The 21670-nt window shown below is 41.1% G+C and overlaps 2 protein-coding genes across 2 annotated transcripts; one reads left to right on the forward strand and one right to left on the reverse strand.

Annotated features, from left to right (window-relative positions):
• Positions 1–85: 85 nt before the first annotated feature.
• LOC146552517 (dehydrogenase/reductase SDR family member 7-like) lies at positions 86–6181 on the forward strand. The gene is made up of 7 exons (XM_085256516.1): positions 86–1255; positions 2523–2675; positions 2899–3005; positions 4082–4321; positions 4440–4562; positions 4645–4857; positions 5721–6181. The coding sequence occupies exons 1-7, from the start codon at positions 1105–1107 to the stop codon at positions 5760–5762; spliced, it is 1029 nt and encodes a 342-aa protein (XP_085112642.1). The 5' UTR covers positions 86–1104; the 3' UTR covers positions 5763–6181.
• A 149-nt stretch (positions 6182–6330) lies between these two features.
• On the reverse strand, positions 6331–20502 carry pcnx4 (pecanex 4). The gene is made up of 11 exons (XM_085256515.1): positions 20359–20502; positions 18924–19704; positions 18663–18842; positions 13164–13702; positions 12939–13039; positions 12557–12679; positions 10849–11209; positions 8622–8725; positions 7435–8540; positions 7140–7326; positions 6331–6970 (listed from the first exon to the last, which is right to left on the reverse strand). The coding sequence occupies exons 2-11, from the start codon at positions 19619–19621 to the stop codon at positions 6719–6721; spliced, it is 3651 nt and encodes a 1216-aa protein (XP_085112641.1). The 5' UTR covers positions 19622–19704; positions 20359–20502; the 3' UTR covers positions 6331–6718.
• Positions 20503–21670: the final 1168 nt, after the last annotated feature.

The raw sequence follows: 21670 nt of genomic DNA on the forward strand, positions 1-21670 counted from the left end.
GTTGTTTAATGAAACATTAAACTGCTGTTTGATGAGCGATATTTTTTTTTTTTTTTTTTTTTTTTTATTGTAAGCATATGAAAGAGTAGAGGACTTAGAAAATTTACACTTCCTTTAAAGGGACAAGTAAAATTATCAACACAACATCACACCAAACACTATGCAGATACAGCAAGACCCAATCCAATGCACGTCTTCATAGAAGCTTAAAAATCCTTGTGAGGTTATTCTTTCACAAATCTTCTTGTAGGAGTCTTTGGAATCACGCTTGGGCACTCATACTCAGACTTCACCTGAATAACCAACCGTCTAATGAAATAACGTTCTTAATAGCCTACCAGTTTTGTCCAGGCCCTGGAATCACAATTTTAATGTGATGAGACTAAGTCTCAATTTTAGCTGTTTCTAAATCATGGTGAATTTACTGACAGTCACCTGTTTGTGTTTCATGCACTTTGCAGCTTCAGTTTTAATTATATATATTTTTAACATGTTTCTGAGACACAGAAAAACAACAACCACTATGTAAGTTTCAAAGACTTTTGAAATTGGTGTAAATTCTTGACCCTTATTCTTCATAACCTCTGAAATTCTTTGTGGCAAGCTTGATATCAACTTCCTTCCTATTGGTGTCAAGATTGACTCATAGTTTAAAAAAAAAAAAAAAAAAAAAAAGGCCTCAAAGACTAGCTTCTTACAATGACCAGGGAGCAATTTGATGACACTTTGGTGCATTTTCAAGCATGATGGAAAACCATGTCTCTAGGCTAAAGTAATATTTAAATGGTTCAAATATCATCAAATTAACATTTTGGATCCATACACAAGAAATATGATACATTTGGTCTTTTGGGGTAAAAAGTGGGAACCCACAAGTTAATCAGCTTTGAACTCTAACAAGGCAGGAATGGATCCCAATCAGTCGAGAAACCACAGAGTGTTTTAAAAATTATGAAGAAGAAGAATAAAGACTTTAAATATCGCTCTCTAGGTTTAAATTTGAAAATACTAGAGAGGAAGTGATTACACAAGTGGTTACACTTTAACCACCTCTCATTATAGGTTGCGGTGTAGTTACTTAAATCATAAGTTTGTTGGTTGTGCATGTGTGTTGTTTTACAAGGAATGGAGTCCTGCACTGTATCTGCACTGAGCTGCTTCATAGCATTTTGTTTACTTGTCTGTTTAATTGGCTTCATTTTCGCGGATGCAGACTTCACTCTGCTTTGGGCAAGTCTGACAGGGCAAAGGCCAGGTGAGTGAAACAACCATCCCCCAGAACTGTGAGAAGTTTCTTATTAATAAAGAAGGGGCTCAGATTTGTGATCAAATGTGTATCTCTGCAACTGTTGGGGACAGTAAAAATAAAAAATGTTAATCAGCAAAGGCTAAGTAAGGCAAATTTTGGAAGAGATCATACATTTTTCTCTTATCAATTATTCACAAATGTTTTCGTATCAGGGAGCAGTGGCAGTCACAGGAGGCCTCTTCAGAGCCTGTTGCTGTTACTAAGTGCAAAGTTATCCTAAAGGGAAAGCACAGACTGTCTGTCAGCCAAGGGTTTGTTCTAAACAGAAACACATTTACTTAATAAAACAATCTTTGATAGCAATGCGGTGATTTTTGTGAAGCTGAAATGTGATACCTTAAAGAGGGAAGTTGTGCCCAAGGATCACTGTTAAGGACAACAGCTACAGAGAGCTAAATTAGACTGAAAACCTGCACTGAGACCTGAAGTGGGAATTCATTCTGTACTGTGCTGTACTGAAGGGGATAAAACCGGGATTATACTGTACCATTATAACTAGGCCTGCCATGTTAATGTGTAAGCAGGAGTTTGATGTTGTAGCTAGTCAAATATAGGTCAAACTTTAACTATTTTTATGCTGTTAGATAGTTTTGTAAGGAGCACTTTAGTCTTCACCATAATTAGAAAGTAAAGCATGATGCATAGAGTATCATTAAAACTTACAGGAATCTGGCCTCTTGTACTTGAGTGTAACCAGTGGTTTCCAACTTGTTTTAAACTTTCTTTATTTCCATTCATGAAGACATCTCTTGATTTGACAGCTTAGCAATGATACACCTATCTCTTCGAGAGTTCTCTTGACTTGTTTAGATGTTACTGAAGGGAAAAAAAGGAAAGGATACTGTGACCAGCCACTTTAGTTTTCATCTGTGGTCTTTCAGGCCTTTTTGGTATTTTTGAGATGGCCATCCTTCCATGCACACCCTGGAAAATTTCAAATCAACAGTTAACCTAACCCCACTAATTGCATGTTTTTGACTTGTGGAGGGAAGCTTCAGTACCTGGAGAGAACCCATGCAAACATGGGCAGAACATGCAAACTCCACACAGAAAGGGCCCCACCAGATGGTGGAGTGAAACTTTATTTCCTTTTTACCGATGTACCAGATTATGGATTTGGCTGCTCCTTAGGTTTTTGCTATCTCTCTGAAAGTTTATAAAGACCAAAGAACTGTAGCAGGAAATGTTGACTGTTGTGGTTTGTGTCAACCAGAGAGGAAGCTGAAAGGGTTGGTGGTGTGGATCACTGGAGCATCCAGCGGTATTGGAGAAGAGCTGGCCTACCAGCTGGCAAAGTGCGGCTCACGTCTCATCCTGTCTGCCCGGCGTGAGGATGAGCTACACAGAGTGAAACGCCATTGCTTAGGTAAGATAAATTGTTTTAAATTGTCAAATTATATCAAAGTAAAGTGGATTCCAGCCAAAAGAAACCCACTTAATGTGAAGGAACACTTAAGCTTGGGTACATGGACGTATATGGAGTATAACACATTAATAACATACTAGGTTTCCATATGATGTCAGTTATAGTTTGTTCAGTTTTACTCAAAAGTGACTAAATGAATGCTTTTTGTCCTTTATTCTTTAAGAGACCTCTGAACTTAAGGATGAGGATATTCTTGTTCTTCCACTTGATTTGCTGGAGAGGAGGTCACATGAGACAAAAACAAAAACTGTGATTGGGTACTTTGGACACGTAAGCTCACTGCAGTTGCTCATAGTTTCATGAATTTTTTTGTTGTTGCATTAACAACTCATCTATAACATTCAAATACTGGGTTTGATTTACATAATAGAGACCACCTTTGTCTTATTTTAAAGACATCCTTTAATGGATGGTTAGTTTCACTTCACTTTGTGGATGTAGTTTATTTTTTCATTATTCAAGTCATTTTCTAAGAACCTGTGACAGTGTGTAAATTCAAGACTTTTTACTTTAACAAGGTGTAGAAAACCTGGATATGTATGCCATACATGAAAAAGGGCTAAGGTAAAATATAGCAAAACGTATTTCCAGCTTTTACTGCAAAACCTTCCTTTTGTAGCACATGCAGAAGTCAGTTTGGAACCAGCATCCAAAATCTGTATCCTTCAGCATTAATGGTGTGCTGTCACAGATATGCTTGTTACCTATGCTGTGTGCACCAATGCAGCCCCAGATGCTGACCTTTGGACTTGGTTCTCACAGTAAGCTTGGTTGTCTGTCTCCTTTTCTAGCCCGAACCATGTGTGGCACCCACGATTTCCAGGAACTATTTCAAATTTGGATTGATCAAACTGCAGTTTTAAATCCCCCTGTTAGCTGTGACATGTTCCACCACTTTTAAAGCCTAACACTGTTATGCCCCTTTTAGAAAAGCAGATCTACTGAGATGTATTCCAGCAGTCATCATCTGATCAGAGCCTTTTAACTGTTATTTTAAATCCACATGCACCATCTCTTCTGAGGTTGTAAACTCTCAGATAGCTACTCTGTTTTAAATGTCTGCTGAAAACAATGTTTTTTCTCCATAAACATTCACCCTTACAATTGTGATAGTTTTGATGAGACATGTGTCCTCTATTCAATAATAATAAAAAGACTAAAGCTTCCACTGAAACTAATAAAAACTAAACTAAAACTAAACATTTTCGCACAAAAAAAACTAAACTGAAACAACAAAATCCACTCTGAAAACTAACTGAATCAAAATAAAAACAAATTAGAAAGTACAAAACTATAGGTAACTGAAATAAATGAGATTTCAGATGTTCTTTTCTATCCCTCATCAGATTGATATCCTCATTAACAATGGCGGTCGAAGTCAGCGCTCTCTGTTCTTGGAAACCAGCGTGGATGTGTGCCAGGCCTTGATGGAGCTCAACTTCTTCGGTACGGTCTCTCTAACCAAGCAGGTGCTGCCTCACATGACGCAGCGAGGCCAGGGGAGCATCGTGACTGTCAGCAGCCTCTTTGGCCTTACCGCTGCGCCTCTTGCAACAGGTGCCTCTGCTAGCAAGCATGCACTTCAGGTGATGAGATTTCAGAAAGGAGATTATGACCATTTTATTTCTCTTAATTCTTTTCAACTAAATGTATTAGTTGTTGGCTTGTGGGAACAGATCTGGATCTCTGCTGTATTATCCACAGGGTTTCTTTAATTCCCTTCGAACTGAGCTGACTGACTATCCAAAAATACTAATTAGCACAGTGTGTCCAGGGCCCGTCCAATCACAAATCGCCAAAAATGCCTTTACAGCAGAAATAAACAAGGTATTTTTTTTAGTTGATATGCCTAATATAACCATTTCAAAGCTATGTTTTAAGTAACAAGTTTTCCTCTCATTACTTCAAGCCTCCACCCACAGTTGGACATCTGAAGAGGATGCCAACAGATCGCTGTGTGCGTTTAATGGTAGTGGGAATTTCCAATGGTGTCAAGGAGATGTGGATCTCTCAGCAGCCCATGCTCCTGCTTTACTACACCTGGCAGTATGCGCCCACATTCGCCTGGTCCGTGTCCGACAGGTTGGGCAGAAAATGGGTGCAGAATTTCAAAGCTGGTCGGGTAGGTACAGAAAGTTTTTATGGTGCAAAATTCCCTTGTAGATATATTATTTACACATTAGTGTAGGTCTGAGAAATTCAAACATCACCATATTTTTACCAAATACTCTGATCAATATGAGTATATATTTGGGCTTTATGAGTTAGTAAAAATCTTTTTTCATAATATTTGTTTTACACATTTTGACTTGGTCAGGAGCATGCAGGTGAACATGCAGCTTTTTTCCACTTTACTTGGGGCACATCAGATGCTGCCCTTTCTTTCTGCAACATTTGTGCTGCTGCAGTATTCTGCAAGGTTAGCTATGCTAGATTAGACCTGAGACTGGTGGGTTCTCACTGTGTGAACAGGCTGAAAATACTTGAATAAAGTTGAACTATGTGTGTAGCGCTGTCTCTTAACAGCTGGGAGGCTCTAGCTTCTACTGACCTTGGTTGAGTCTAATAAGAAGAAGGCAGTGGCTAGGGTATGACAGTGAGCATGACTCCTTCCCCCTGGTGCTGACTGGATAACTGACTGACCAGTGTGTCTGGTGGCCTCTGCTGGACAGTGACAGCTGAGGGCCATGCAGAAAGGTCATGCCACTACTGGCTAGCCATTGTGGATTCACTTGCTTGGGATGAAGGAGGATCATTTTGGGACCAAAAGAAAAAGAGGAAACACTATAAAGACTTACAGAATCTAAACATTCCTCTACAGTGAAATAGTTGGGCAATGTAAGGGGCATGCTTGTGACCAATAAAGTATCTCAAGATTTACAGATGTTAACATGATATATATTCAGACAATTTTCAACCTTGAATAAAATAATTTTTCATTTTTGGTGCAAATCAAGTGCTGACAGTTAGCATCTTCTTTTGTAGGATGCAGACTCTGCGAACTTGACTAAACCGAAGACCTCCTGAAAATCACATCCTCAAGGGGAAATTGCATTCCTAATGTTGGACTTTGTATTTTTTCTCTCCTTTTTTCAAAATTTCTGCTTTCATGTCATGTCACCTTGGGATGGCTGGTGCGGGCGATAAACTGGCGATGTATAAATGAAATTGAATTGAGTCTTGAAGTAAATATTTAGAGACATAACTGGTTTGAAAGCTCCGTGCCCTCTTCCTATCTTAAATGAAATGTTTGTAACCAATAATCAACTTGTGGTACACAGCCTTGAAGAATGGACAACAAGCTATAAAGACTATATTAAGAATGGCAATGTTTCTGCAACGACCCTTTAAATGCCTACAGAAATTGAGTTATGTTCAGTTTTCTCTATCCCGGCAAGTTTGTTTAATGAAAAACAGCTTTTGACAAGCTATTTTTATTGTAAGTATATACAGCTACACATATAAAAATTAACAATATGTACAAGAAACTGTGGACAGATTCATTCTAGATTGTAAACAAGTGAATTGTAAACAAAACAACAGCACTAAACACCATACGTGTACAGCGAGACATCCCCAAGGCACATCCTTGATATTCTTTAACAAAGCAATAAAATCCTCATTCCTTTTTGTGGAAAAGTGAGGGAGGATGGGAAGGGGGATCACATGAACATTAAAAAGTCGAATTAAACCAGAGGTATTTATTAGTCGTCTCCTGGAGAGGAGGGGTCTTAATTTATTCACCTTTTGTTTCAGCACAAACATTAATAAACACAAATGTCTGTGCTTTGGTGGCGATGCCACTGCTCCATCTCTCAAATTAATGTGAAGAATTAAGTTGGTTCCCATGCCGACTTGACACTTCACAAACTCTGAGTCAACAATTTAAAATGTAAAACTCCTGATTTAAGATTTCTCTTGACTTTGCTACAGTTCAAACATGAATTTCTGTGGTACTCCCACCTGAAAGATGGAACCACAGCTCAGAGGCAAGGAAAGTGAAGTGGGGCAGATGAGTAAATAGGGTATCCTAGAGGCGGATCGGCTGCCTGAACCGTTAGGTTTCTTAGCATGAAGGGGTGGGCCTGAATGCTGTACCGCTCCTCGTCATCATTAGTAGCATACAGAAGCTCCCAGGAGAGGTTTGCCCACTGGCCTCTCACCCCTTCCCCATTGAGACGGCCCACCTGTACAAGCTGCTCCTGAAGGGTCAGCACTCGCCCTGTGTAGGTACCCTGCACACAAGGACAGTCAAAATGTTACAAACTAACTAGTGGAACAAACTAAGCTGAACACATGGATTTATGAGAACCTTAAATTTTATGTCAACTGGATAATATACTGTAATTATAATTGTATATTTTGTAGCTTAGGTGTAAATGAGGCTTCGTTATGTCTTATTACCATTGTGAGATCATGTCCTAGTGAGAATAGAAAGGGTTTTTCCTGAAGAACGCTGTCATGCCAGCCTTTCTCTGTCACCAGGCCGATGTACCAGTCCCTTTCATATTCCTCCAGAGTGCTGAACAACTCTTCAGGGGACTCCATTGGCCCCAGGCTTGCTTGATCAAACAACAGCTTGAAACTGAACCTGAGGGCAAACAAAAGCATAAGGCAGAACTCTTATGGATGCTCTGGCTCAAATAAGTCTGGCTGATTATAGTAATCACAATCTAGAGGTCCTAACTGGCAATTTTACCTGAAAGCCTGAAGTGTGAGCTGGTAAAGTTCTTTACTTGAAGACAGCCACTCAAGTCCTTCTGTCCACGGTACATCTCCACAATACAGCCTGTACACATAACTAGGACTGGTGAAGGCAGACTCTGCCCCCAGTGAGATGAGACACGAAAGTGCAACATGAATATGCAGTTCCTTCAAAGCTTCATCTTCCTTGAGGGCTTTGGTCATGTCCTCTGAGGTTGCACCCTGCACAGCAGGCCCAAAGCGTCCCAAGGTAAATCGAAACCAATCCTCAGGAAATAAAGGCCTGAGAGACAGCAAGCGGGATGGTAGTAATGGTGCTGTCCTCCACCCTTTTGGTAGGTTGAATACCTCAGACTGGGGGCAGCTGAAGTTCAGATGTGGGAGAGAGCCAGACCTTTCACCGAATACCTCTGAGTTATGGCCTTTATCCACAGCTGGCATCCCAATACCCAGTCCCAGAGGCTGCAGTGGCTGCAGTGCAGAGAGGGCCATGTTTTCAAAAAGACTGTCCATCTCCACGGAGCCCGGCAGAGAGGCCCCCATCTGCAGGGTGGCGTGTCCAGACTGGGCTTCTGCAGTCACTAATGCAACTGTCCGTCTGGCTGGTTGAGGGCCAAATAAGTCATCCTCATCTGACCAGTCACCAAAGGAGGTCAAACTGGAGCTGTCCTGTCTGAACCTTATAGAAGACACATTGGACTCCACCATGACAGCCTCAGGTGGTTGGTTAGAAGTTGTCTGGGCTAACTGTGAAGACTGGGATTTCATCCCACCAACCGCTGACACTTCTTCACTGCTCCATAAAAATCCTTTATGTTTCTGCACACAATATCGCAGGAGCAACCAGATCAGAGCCTTCATGAAGTCATCCTGAAGTTTCCTCAAGTTGTCATGAGAGTCAATGATACCAGACAGCACATTTCGGGCATCAGAGTAGACCCGTACTGCAAGTGCAGCACACGGGGTGAGGGCATTGCCCCAATGCAGATTGAAGCCCTGGGTGAAGCCGAGCCGCTCAGGGCGTTCAAAAGCAGCTTCAAAAACCTCATCCACCCTCCGTGCCTCCACCGTGTGGCAAGACGTCTCCTGCAGCTCCAGGCCCTGTAACAAACACACCCCACCTTATGTAATCTTTTAGATTCTTACATAGATTATTAATAGACAATCAGAGGGATACAGTACCTTAATGTTGACAGTGCAGTAGCCATATCCCCTCTCCAAGATCATTATCCAAACCATGCGGTCCTGAAAGCGGCCAAGAAAATGAGAGCCTGGGGCTAATGAACCTGAAAATGGAGAGCGACTCATCAGTTATCCATACATCCAACATGTAAGGAGATGTGACTATGAGCACAGAACATAAAACATGTAGCACACATATGGGAGTCTTTCATTTTGTATCAGCTGTGCATCCCTCTGCTGACTACATGGATAACGTAGTTACTGGATGAGCTGCTTGGAGATGCATCCTGTACAATAGTACAGGAAGGTCGTGCTACTGATTTAACTGGCTGACTGCACAGAGATCTAAATATTAAATCTCTTCTTGTCCCCAGCTTTCCATTAGTCCCTAAAACTTTGCTCTTTTTGTACAAAGGTGGATTTTCATTTTCTGAGACAGAAGACAGACGTTTAATTCAACACAGATGAACAGCAGCAGCAAGGTGAAAGGAAGCTTTTGTTTTAACCTGACTAGTGCTCGCTTGGCTCAAGGATAATGTCATGTCCCATGCTGACATCTTAGAATAGTCCCAGCCGCTACCTCATGATGTGAAGTGACACACTGGGCAGATTTCTTTCCTGCTCACTGCACCACGGCCCCCAGTGTGAGCAAAGCAAAAGAACACTACAAACTGCCACCGTTTGACTGTGAGCTTCAGCCTAACAAGCAACTTTTCTGAATTATACATCACAGCCACAGCTTCCCTAGCTCAGAAAAAACAATAAGACTGACTGATTACATCACCTTGGTTTTATTCAGTCTTAAATCATCAGTCCATAAAAAACAAGTCCCTACTTGCATGTTCCCCCCTCCCTCTATTTCCCCCACCTGATTGGGAAGAGAACAAAACCCGAGCAGCAGCTCAGTTTAGCCTCGGCGTATTACGCAGTTAATGGTGTGGAAATATTTGGATGTAATGAATAGAGACCCAAGCTTTTTTTTTTTTTTCCAGGGTCACTTCACAGAAAGCTCAACTGGATCACGTAAGTTCACATTACTGCCCGTAGTCCAAAAAGTCTGCTCACAACAGAATTCCTCTTACTGTGTAACCGTATGAAATGATGCTTCACTGCTTTCAGATCTGCATACAGTCCCCAGTTGACCCATACAAGAGTTCAGTTGCTGCAATTACAGCCCACGTCAAAACACACTGTTGTAAAAAACATATATATATACTTTTTTTTCTATATAAGGTGACCTCTGTTTACCGAGAGCTGTAAAAAGAAAAACTTAATGGAGAAAAATACTGTGTGTATTGTAAGTTAAGCAAAACCAACTTTTAAGACAGATTTAAATTTAGATACTGTGACTGATTAGTTAATAATTAACAGGTTTCAGGTGCTTCATAAAGGAAGTGAACACTATTAGCTGTCCAATTTAGATGCCATGACGGGTTTTGTCATTATCTTAATTAGGGCTGTTCGACATAACGTTATACATCGGATGACGATATAAAAACGTCTATCGTTTCATTTTACGCTATCGTTTATTGTGTGGTGTCGCAAAATAAACGTTTATGGCAATATTTTTTCATGGTTTTGATGGTCACTGTAGTGGCTATATTAATTTCTTACAGTTCTCTCTTTCTCTTATATTTAATATAACCACACTACGGACGGACAAGCGCCTGTTTTTATGTGTTGTCATTAGTAACAAAGACGGTAAAACCACTGCGTGTCCGCTTGTTTATTTTCCACATAAACCTTTCACAATAAAGCTCAAGATCCTGTTGAGACTTTTCAAAATAAACTGAATCACATAAAAGAGTATGCAGAATATTAACGGATGAGAAGCAAAAAAGAGCCGTCAGGTGCTAAAAAATAAACCTTAGACTCAAATGTTAGAACAGGCTTTTCCCCGCAGCACGTCGTGTAATAAATACTCACAAAGCAAACGGCGGCCTTTACAACTTATGTCAAAAAATATATAGTTTCATGTATCGCCAGCTGGAAACACTTCACGCAAGTCGAGCTGCCCGAGATTCACAGAATTTACTGAAAATGTTAAATTTTTGTGATTTATATCGTTATCGGACGATAGATGTCTTAATATCGGGATATGAGATTTTGGTCATATCGCACAGCCCTAATCTTAATGCTACAATTGTATTTTTCTAACACATAGATTTTGTATCAGCGGCTTATTTATTAAGAAAAGAAAAAAAAATTTCAGGCACGAACAACTAACCCAGTGACCCTCTTGCAAAGGCCGTCCTCAGAGCACAGGCAAGACTTCCACTCATTTGCTGGTAGAAGACAGAATCCGGGCAGGGACAGGCAGTGCCCACGGGTCCTGGCCAGCTTCGCTGAGGCCTGGGAAACCCCACAAGGAAGATGGGCAGAGTGAACAGGGGCAGCAAAGGGGCAGAGAGCAGGGCAGAGACGATCACCACAGCCAGGACCAGAGGGCATAGGGAGGCGTTCAGAGCCAGGAGAGTTCCAGCCGACTGACGGCGCTGCTTCTTCTCTGTCCAAGATGTCACCAACACAATCAGGGTGAATTTCAGCTTGGCTAGAAACTGGGTTACTCTGTCAAACAGGAGGCCCACCTGTAGCCAAAAGACAACAGCAAACATGAAGCGAAATCTTACATGTCCAATATGCAGGCATTAAATTTATGGCTGTGTGGCTATTTTAACTCTCTTTCCCAAAAGGGCAAAAGCTGATGACCTCCCCCTCTACCCTTAATGAGTTCTGACACCTCAGTATATCAATAAAGATATGATTTGATGAGCATCAGATTAGTTTCAGGGTTTTTCAAGGGTAGCTGCACAGGCAGAGATCCACCCTCACTAATTTCTGATGCACACCCAGTCATTTTGTTTCACACACAGGCCTGAAATATGACAGAAAGCACTCAGTTCAAAAAAGTGCTTCAAATGTTAGTCCTAGTAGGCTTTCAATGGCAAATTAGTTAATATATATATTTTATGAGGTGTCAGAGGAACATTTCATGTAATCAGTACAAAAACAATGTCAAAAAAAACTGAGGATAACGTGTCAAATGAATCAATCTGCAACAGCAGGGGTCAGAACACTTAAGTCCTCCGGCATTAAACTTTGTAAAGTTAATTGCAGGTTAATGCAGAAGCCGCAAAGCATGGTCCCAATACCTCTTCTTACCGGTTGTGGGTTCAGGGGACCCTGGTTTACTTTTTTTTTTTTTGGAACAAAGCGCTCCAGCTTCTATTCAGCTTTTTTTACTTTGGAAAACCCTGCCAGGAACTACTGCCCCGGACAACACAGCTTCTAGGGCTTAGGGTCAGCAGGACACACAAACCTTAGCACCGTGTTAAAGGTGAGTCTTCAGGGGAACTTCAAAACAGAGCTAATGCTCCATTACATCAAAGGGAGCTCGTTGAGGCTGTTTGTGCATATGATCAGGATCCCTCCTGAGTGTCTTGCTTTGGAGGTTTACCAGGCACACTAAGCACTTTCCAAGATGCAGACCATAGGGAAAACACAGAACTTACCAGAGCTATGGATATATATAGCCTGATAGTGTATATTCTTAATTCTCCAGGAGGAGGTAGAAAACACTGTTGACGAAAAAGATGTCCAAAATACCCTGCTTGGCCATTCATTATCAAAGCTAGTAACATGTTGAGAGCTGATTTGAAATGAGGCACTTGCATTTGGAAGCTGCTGCTTCTATCCCTGATCTCTAATGTTATTTTCTTCTCAATATCAACAGCCGACAACAAAACAAGCCACACTGAGTTATTCAACTCAGGGCAAGTAGAAAAATACAAAGATGCCCCAATCTGGATAGTAAAGAGTTATTTGCGCTGGTCAAAGCACAGATAATTGTGACATTTTTCACTGTTTTATATTTAAGGGTCAGATTTTAAAGCGTGCACTGAAGAACTTATGGTGGGTGAAAACTTTGACCTCACCAGAAGAAGCTGAACTCCGGTACCTAAGTCATCCCACCCTGACAGCACATTGTTTCCAGCTGCAAGCCGCACCAAGATCACCACCACCATTTGGAGCAGAGCATCTTCTGAACTCTGCCATCCCTGCATAACAACAATAATAAAGAGAAGCTGTTAAAATCAAGCAAGAGGCGCTCACTGATTAATACATTTTTATTTTCATTTTGATAAAAGGAAAGGATAAATAACTGTCAAGAGGACCCGTTTTTCCAGTGTCACCCTTTTCAGTCTTCTTTTGACAAAGATCTGTTATTTAGGTTGTTGCCCAGTTTAAAATCTCCCCAAAATTGCTTTACAAGTTTTTATTATTTTGACTGTGAGCAAGCATAAATGTTAAGTATACCACTCTAAAGGCTCGAGTAAATCCCACGCTCAGGGAAACCGTGTGGAGCAGCTGCAGAGACTTATCCATAGCCAGGAAAGCAATCATTGCAAATGGAAACACTGTGAAGTAAAACACACACAGATCAAACACATTCAAATACAGTTATTCTCACACTTGAGAAAACTGTTAACACTGGACAAAAGGTGACTTCCAATATGTATTATAAAAACCTCAAAACCTCACCCAGGTAAATAAGGACTCTTCTGATTGCAGCAGCAATGTACAGTCCTCTGTTTCTCTGTTTAAAAATGTGCACATTGGACATCCCTTTAGGGTACAGGGGATTGAGGAACACCCCTCCAAATACATAGGCCCCTTGGATCTCTCTGAGAGCCCAGCAGAGGCAGAACAGTATGAGGAGGAGGTAACTGACAGGAGCCTGGGGTCCTGTAATCAGGCTGCGGGACTGAGCTGATCCGATGAAGTGATGCAAAACGCCTGCCTCTGCCATTGCCACCAGTAGCAAGCTCAAATATAGCAGTACTTCCCTGCAGCCTAGATTCCAGCCAAAGGAAGTTGGAGGAGGAGGTGACGGCCCCCCTCTGAGCAATTCGCGGTCCCCAAAGGCTGACCTGGAACCTCTGCAGAGTGTGCCAACCTGGCTGAGATCCAGACTCAAGAGAAATCCCATAGCAGTGGAGAGGAGAACCACACCAAGTGTTGATGGGATGAAGTAATTACATACAGCTACGCCAGCGGATACACCAAACATCAACAGCAGCCTGTGAGACAGTACACACACACAGACACACACAAAAAAATTAGGGCTGATGATAAACAGGGTAATAAAACACTGCCAGTGGAACCATTTAATCTGATTCATCCATCCGTCCATTCTCGTGCGCTTATCCTTATCAGGATCGTGGAGGCGGCTGAAGCCTAGCCTAGCTATCATAGGGAGAGAGGCGTGGCACACCCTGGACAGGTTGCCAGTCTGATATAGGGCTAACACAGAGAGACAGATAGTCATTTCACACTCCCATTCACACCTATGGGCAATTTAGAAATGTTATCTAGTTTTACCTTCTGAGTTACTATAATTTCTTTTGTTTTGCTTCGTTTTCTTTTGGATGCTCCCTTCAGGGGTCAAAACAGCAGATGATCTGCCACCATTTCATCCAGTTCTTAGCATCTTTTATTGTCACACCAACACTCAGCACAAATGCATACCTCATCTTACAATACTGAAATGCTAAACAGAGTTTGTCCACTTTAATCTCAGGATATAGAATGACCCACATGACTTTTTTACAATATTATTGTTTCAAAAGTGAAAACAAATGATATACAGTTGTGGTCAAAAGTTTACATACACTTGTAAAGAATATAATATAATGGCTCTACCGAGTGTCCCGTTATTTCTAAAACTCTGATTTTTCTCTGATAGAGTGATTGGAACAGATACTTCTTTGTCACAAAAAACATTCATGAAGTTTGGTTCTTTAATGACTTTATTATGGGTTAACAGAAAAAAGTGATCACATCTGCTGGGTCAAAAATATACATACAGCAGTGCTAATATTTGGTTACATGTCCCTTAGCCATTTTCGCTTCAATTAGGCGCTTTTGGTAGCCATCCACAAGCTTCTGGTTGAATCTTTGACCACTCCTCTTGACAGAATTGGTGCAGTTCAGTTAAATTTGATGGCTTTCTGACATGGACTTGTTTCTTCAGCATTGTCCACGTTTTCAATGGGGTTTAAGTCAGGACTTTGTGAAGGCCATTCTAAAACCCTTATTCTAGCCTGATTTAGCCATTCCTTTACCACTTTTGATGTGTGTTTGGGGCAGAGGTGGGACCAAGTCATTGTTTTGCAAGTCTCAAGTAAGTCTCAAGTCTTTATCCTCAAGTCTCAAGTCAAGTAATGTCAGGCAAGTCAGAGTCGAGTCTCAAGTCACTGGTGTAAAAGTCCAAGTAAAGTCACAAGTCTGAAATTTTGAATTTCAAGTCCTTTCGAGTCTTTAAAAAAAAAAAAAAAAAAAAAAAAAAAAGCATGTTGCAGTTATATGCTAAATGTAAATATTAGACCATGTAATTTTTAAATCTGTGTTTTTCTCAACACATGACAAAATAGTGAACTTAGAAAATATACACAAATTGTGAAATTGCACCTCTTTAAAATGCAGCTCAATTAAACCTAGCTCCAAGAATAATTTTCACCGACGGTTCTGAGATAAGCTGCATGTTATTCTTGGATGCGGTTGTAGGACCGGCTTTAAAATCGCATGACAAAAATATCATACATAAATAAATGATTTTTTTTTTTAAATATCATTTAAAAAAAAAACTGCATCACCAACGTAGCCTGGAAAACATTTGCTAGTTAGATAAAATCAGCTATCTCATCGTAGCATATTTATATGCATATTTATTAGGGCTGCCACAAACGATTATTTTGATAGTCGACTAGTCACCGATTATTTTTGCGATTAGTCGACTAATCAGATCATCATCCATTGGACGTACAGCGTACAGCTTATTGCACCAGCAGCATCTGGTCTTATATAACTATCATTAGCTTACAGCTTTAAGTGTTTAAGGTATGTGCTAACTAAAAATAAAGACAAGATGATAGTTTATTAAACTTCACCGAAACAATCTGCAAATTTCATTAAAATTTAATAAACTCCTTGCTATCTAAAATATAACAGGACACCGGAGTAAATTCTGGAGCATCTCACACTTCTGATAATCAGCTGTCTGCTTGACGTTTATTCAGCTGTGTAAAAACTATAACTTTGATCTCAGCCAAACCGATTTACTCAGGAACAAAAAACACTGAAAAAAGCCAAAAAATAACATTTTAGTGACTTATATGTTTAACCTGAGTAGCGAAAGACGGCGGTGGGTTTGAAAACGATTTGCCGGGAGTCCGGTGCTCTCACGGCGCTAGTGAGCCTAGCCCCCGGCTAGCTATCAAGCTAGTGGGTAACAGGCGTCTCCGAAAACGTCGGAGCGCTTTTGAAAATATGTGGTGTCTTGATAAACTGAGCAGATATTTGAGGTTTACACAGCTACATTCTCGCCTGAAAATATGTTAAACGTTTATTTTGTGACCCAGAAACAATAATAAGAGTAATATTAAAACTAACTAGCTGCCGCCATTGTTGGAAACTGAGCAATTCTGAGACACAGCTGCTTCTTCTTCGGGGTTTAACGGCAGCTGGCATCCTTGTACATGCAGTGCTGCCATCTTCTGTTTCAGTCCGTTATTACACTCTTAAATCCTACTACTTATTCCTGCGTCTTTTGTGATCTTACAAAGCTTCAAACGACGCGTCGACTATTAAATCAGTCATCGACGATTTTGATAGTCGACGTAATCGTGACTAGTCGACTAATCGTGGCAGCCCTAATATTTATAATTATACGCTTCTTGGAGTGAGCGCATACACTCGTGAAGTTTACTAACTTCCGGTCACTGCAACAAGCCCAGGTACAGTTTACCGACGGATGGGTACAGGACCTTGAAATGCACCGTGTAGAAAGTAAAGACCATCGTACATATCATAAGTTTACCAGTCTCACAAATCGTCGTCATAAATACACATTCGTTAACCGTTTATTAATAGGACCTTTGAGCTCAATGGTAATTAATTAGCAGTGGAAATAATTTCTGGTACGCGTTACAGAAATGTAGCAGTGACAATAATACTGTATGCTGTAATCGTACTGGGCAATTAGTGATACAAAACAACTGTTTTATCCTGTGAATAAAAGTATATGTTTTTGTCAATGTACCATAATAACAGAAGCGAAACGCAATATTGTGTCAGGACAATTCACTATTTATGCACAATAAATAAAGGAGCATAGCGCGACAATTTCTGTTCAGCGCCAGACTTGCTTGTAACCTATATCACCAATTATGTTAAGAAAAATGACGTATTAACTACTACAGCAGACTGACCTTTGTGGAAATGCTTGGAGCAGACTAACCTGTGAGCTGGAGTGTTCTGGGACGTTATATTTGGTCTTTGAATGGCTGCAATCCAGGCCATCCGTCGCCTCTTTGTTACTTCGGAAACATGGCTCGAACAATTTCTCTTCAACGACGTAATCCGATAACAACCGATCTCTTTACCCGTCGGCTTCCCGTGGCTGTCATGCGACCGGCTATTGCAGTTAATAATACAACAGCTTCTTGACATTTTTGTGTTTCTTTTTATCGCTGTGTGACTGATTTTAATTGAAAGCCTGCGTGCGCTAGTACCGCTTGCCACGAGTTCCCAGAATCCTTTGCGGTTCTACCCGTGAATGACGTCACATTTTCAATCTCTATATAATATGCATGTTAAATTTTATATTTGGGGTAAAATATCAAGTCTTTTCAAGTAAACCGGTTCAAGTCCAATTCAAGTCCCAAGTCATTGGTGTAAAAGTCCAAGTCAAGTCACAAGTCTTAGAACATTTTTTCAAGTCAAGTCTAAAGTCATAAAATTAATGACTCGAGTCTGACTCGAGTCCAAGTCATGTGACTCGAGTCCACACCTCTGGTTTGGGGTCATTGTCCTGTTGGAACACCCAACTGCGCCCAAGACCCAACCTTCATGCTGATGATTTTAGGTTATGTTGAAGAATGTGAAGGTAATCCTCCTTCTTCATTGTCCCATTTACTCTCTGTAAATCACCAGTTCCATTGGCAGCAAAACAGCCCCACAGCATAATACTCCCACCACCATGCTTGATTGTAGGCACGGTGTTCTTGGGGTCAAAGGCCTCACCTTTTCTCCTCCAAACATACCGCTGGGCATTGTGGCCAAAAAGCTCGATTTTTGTTTAGTCTGACCACAGAACTTTCCTCCAGAAGGTCTTATCTTTGTCCATGTGATCAGCAGCAAACTTCAGTCGAGCCTTAAGGTGCCGCTTTTGGAGCAAGGGCTTCCTTCTTGCACGGCAGCCTCTCAGTCCATGGAGATGCAAAACACGTTTAACTGTGGACAATAACACCTGTGTTCCAGCAGCTTCTAATTCTTGGCAGATCTGCCTTTTGGTGATTCTTGGTTGACTCTTCATCCTCCTGACCAATTTTCTCTCAGCAGCAGGTGATAGCTTGCGTTCTCTTCCTGATCTTGGCAGTGACGAAACAGTGCCATGCACTTTATACTTACAAACAATTGTTTGCACTGTTGCTCTTGGGACATGTAGCTGCTTTGAAATGGCCCCAAGTGACTTTCCTGACTTGTTCAAGTCAATAATTCGCTTTTTCAGATCCATGCTGAGCTCCTTTGACTTTCCCATTGTAGCATTTGTGGGCGTTAGTATCCAATGAGCCCTATTTAACCTGTCTAAGAGAAGTCACCAGCTGTAGTCACTCATAATCACTCACAAGAAGTTAAGAGGCCATGCTATGAAGCTCAGTTCACTGACAACTTTCTAAGTCACCAAAATTGCTAATTCATGTTGCTGTATGTATATTTTTGACCCAGCAGATGTGATCACTTTTTTCTGTTAACCCATAATAAAGTCATTAAAGAACCAAACTTCATGAATGTTTTTTGTGACAAAGAAGTATCTGTTCCAATCACTCTATCAGAGAAAAATCAGAGTTTTAGAAATAACGGGACACTCAGTAGATCCATTATGTTATATTCTTTACAAGTGTACAGTTGTGTAAACTTTTGACCACAACTGTAATTTTTCAATTGTAGTTTGATGTCAGCTAATCGTTTCAGTGGTACCTGAGGTTGCTGGACATGGGTGAGCCTCCTAAGCCAAACACAAGAGTCTGCTCCATGCCCCAGAGGAGCAGAGCATCCAGGGGAGGCAGGATACCAAACGCCCACAGCAGAGGTAGAAAGAGGAACAGCACGTGGAGAACCTGGCTGGCCAGATGGAGTTCAGGGACAGCATCAGAGTACCTATAATCACAGCAACATGTCAGAATTATTATGACAGAAAACACAAAGTACTTTAATAAAATCATTAATTTTGTCACTCACCTATCAGCCAAATCCACAGCGATGAAAATAAAAATGTAAAGAGGCCGCGTGAGTGGGGTTATCTCATAAGTATCCTGTGCCTGAAAAGTGGCTGTCTCTGTAGCTGTATTTACAATGAGAGAATATTCAGCTATACACAGCGTCACCCAACTCAGGACGAAGACCACCAGAGATGCACCAATACTGCCATAAAGAGCAGTGAGTCTGCCAAGGAACACATACCATGTCCCAAAGCCACAGAGCACCCCAGCTAGCACTGTATGCAGCACCACATTAAGCCCAAAACGCTTTCCAGGAGCAATGAATCGAACAGTCTCTGTGCTGACACAGTGGGTAAATTCCACTTCTTCTTCATCAACAAGGATGTTGGATGCACCAAGTCTCTCCACTGTGCCGCTCCTCCGTGCAGCATACAGCGCCAGGGCCTGGACACCCGCCGCAGCCCCACACATAAGTATACCAGAGAGCACCGCAGCATGGAGCTCCTGAAGCAGCTGCAACTGACTGAGCAGGGTCCCGAAGCCCCCAAAAAGCCATGGTGTCAAGAACAACACTGCTTGATTGACATATACATAAGGTGGGGCACAGTAGCCCAACTTGAAGCGTGGACCCCCCAACACAGTTTGGGGGAAGCGCTTCCAGAAGAACTCCTGCTTGTACTCATTAAGAAGGGGCACATCTGGCCCCATTCTGACCATTCCCAAAAGGGTGGTAGGTCATCTCCACACACCTGAAGGAGAGTTTCCATTCATCATCATCATCTCAGAAACAGTGAAGCACCCTGCAATGGAGGAACAATTAATGAACAAAGTTTAGATGCACTAATAAGACAAAGAAACCATACAATAGGAGCTCCATCCTGTGCTTTTTTGTAGTCTCATTACACAAATTAGAGCTAAATAAGCCACAACAAATATATTTTTCACAGTGAAGTACATTCATCATCATTATTTGAGAATACCTTCCTCCAGCTCAGGTAAATGTTACTCCTTACAACCACACTATTATTATAATTTTTAAAGCTGTTTATCTACAACAGCACATCAATGGGTCACATTTTCCATCAGGGGAAACTCAATTTTAAGACACCACGTAAAATCCCCGCTTAATAATGTGCAGCACAAAAAGGAATGGCAAACAAGAGCCACAGCTAGTCAGTTGCCAGGAAAACAAAACACAGCAACAGTAGCTTGTGGGTGCGCTTACGTGGGCTAACCTGCTAAGCTAGCAGGGATAATCATAAGTCTCGCTTCACAAAATTAAACCAGGTAAAAGAACACTGAGCACTGGGCATAGTTTTTGTCCCTTTATTTCAGCTAGCTCTATTACTGTTAGCTAACGAAGGCACCAAGTATTTTCATCTTGACTATGTGCTAGATTACTATTATTAACAGGTGAATAACAGCTGGTTGGCCACAATGTGAGATACACTTACCGTTAACAGCCGAATAGCCAACTGCAGACAGTTTTGTCTTTTTTAGTATTTGAAGATGTAATAAGGTAATATTATGGAGAAACGGGCGGAAATTGCCAACATTACCGTTAGCTACCAGCTAACCATTAGAAAGCCAGGCAACATCGGCATGATACACAGCCAGATTCTAACCAATGAGAGTTGAGGAAAGAAGAGCGCGGCGCCTCTGATTGGCTTAAACCGTACAATCCCCGCCCATTCAACTCAAGGGCTCTGCCACATACCATGGACGGTCTGTGCCACACACACAACTATTAATACAAAAAGGAACATATTTTTGAAAAGAGTTTTCACTTTAAGGGGAATATTTATTCACCACACATCGTTGAAAAAAACCGACTTCTATAAGCCGACAGACACTTATAATAATATGCACACTTGGAAAAACATCTGTAATGTTTAAAAAAGCTTTAATTACAGGTATCAGAAAGTTCAACACGGTCTAAATTCTCTTAGGCGCTTTCTTGTAATTTACAAATCCTGGTGCATTTTACTTTATATAGTAACCATTGTATAGTATTTTAGCTTTTCTTGGCACAGTATCTTCCTATTTATTTATTTATTTTTTCCATTTTTGTTTTTCCAGAATATTTCTAATTCATATTTTATTTGTGTCCCTTGTATTGTGGTAACGAGTGATTTTCCCCAGTGTGGGATTAAATAGTCTCTATATCTGTTTTAGTCTTCAGGAACAGTTCTCCGGGCTTCTTTGAGGATATTGTTCCATTCTCTGTCAAGAAGATCCCACAGTAGTTCAGTAATGTTGAGTTGCGCACTCTGTGGAGGCCAGCCCATGACTGATAGTGATCCACTGTGTGTTCTTTTATCTGGGTATCCTTTATTGCATTGGCAGGGAGTTTAGAATCATTGTCATAATGAAAAATGAAGCTTTTGCCAATGAGATGTTTTCCAGGTGGTAGAACTGATGGTACTTTTCTGGGTTCATAACTCCATCAATTTTGACAAGATCATTACCATGATCACTTGCAGCCCCAAACCATGACATACTCCAAAAAGACCCGTTGTCACTGATCGTCAGCCTTTTCTCTGTTTTCCCTCTTCCCTATGAATGGCTTCTTGACAGCCACCCTTCCACTGAGACCATTTCTGACGAGGCTTCAGTAAACAGTAGATGGATCAACTGAAGGGACAGATGTAGATTTCTTAAAGAAATTACTATCAAATACTGTTCATCTGCTGTGGATAGATTTTAAGGTGTGCTACTTCTTCTGCCCTCCATTGGTTCAGTTTCCTCAAATTACAAGCTATGTAC

Source organism: Mchenga conophoros, linkage group LG19 (assembly GCF_057382185.1).
Source record: "Mchenga conophoros isolate Kocher_MC1m ecotype Shallow Benthic linkage group LG19, M_conophoros_male_GT1.1, whole genome shotgun sequence".
Classification (NCBI taxonomy): Eukaryota; Metazoa; Chordata; class Actinopteri; order Cichliformes; family Cichlidae; genus Mchenga; species Mchenga conophoros.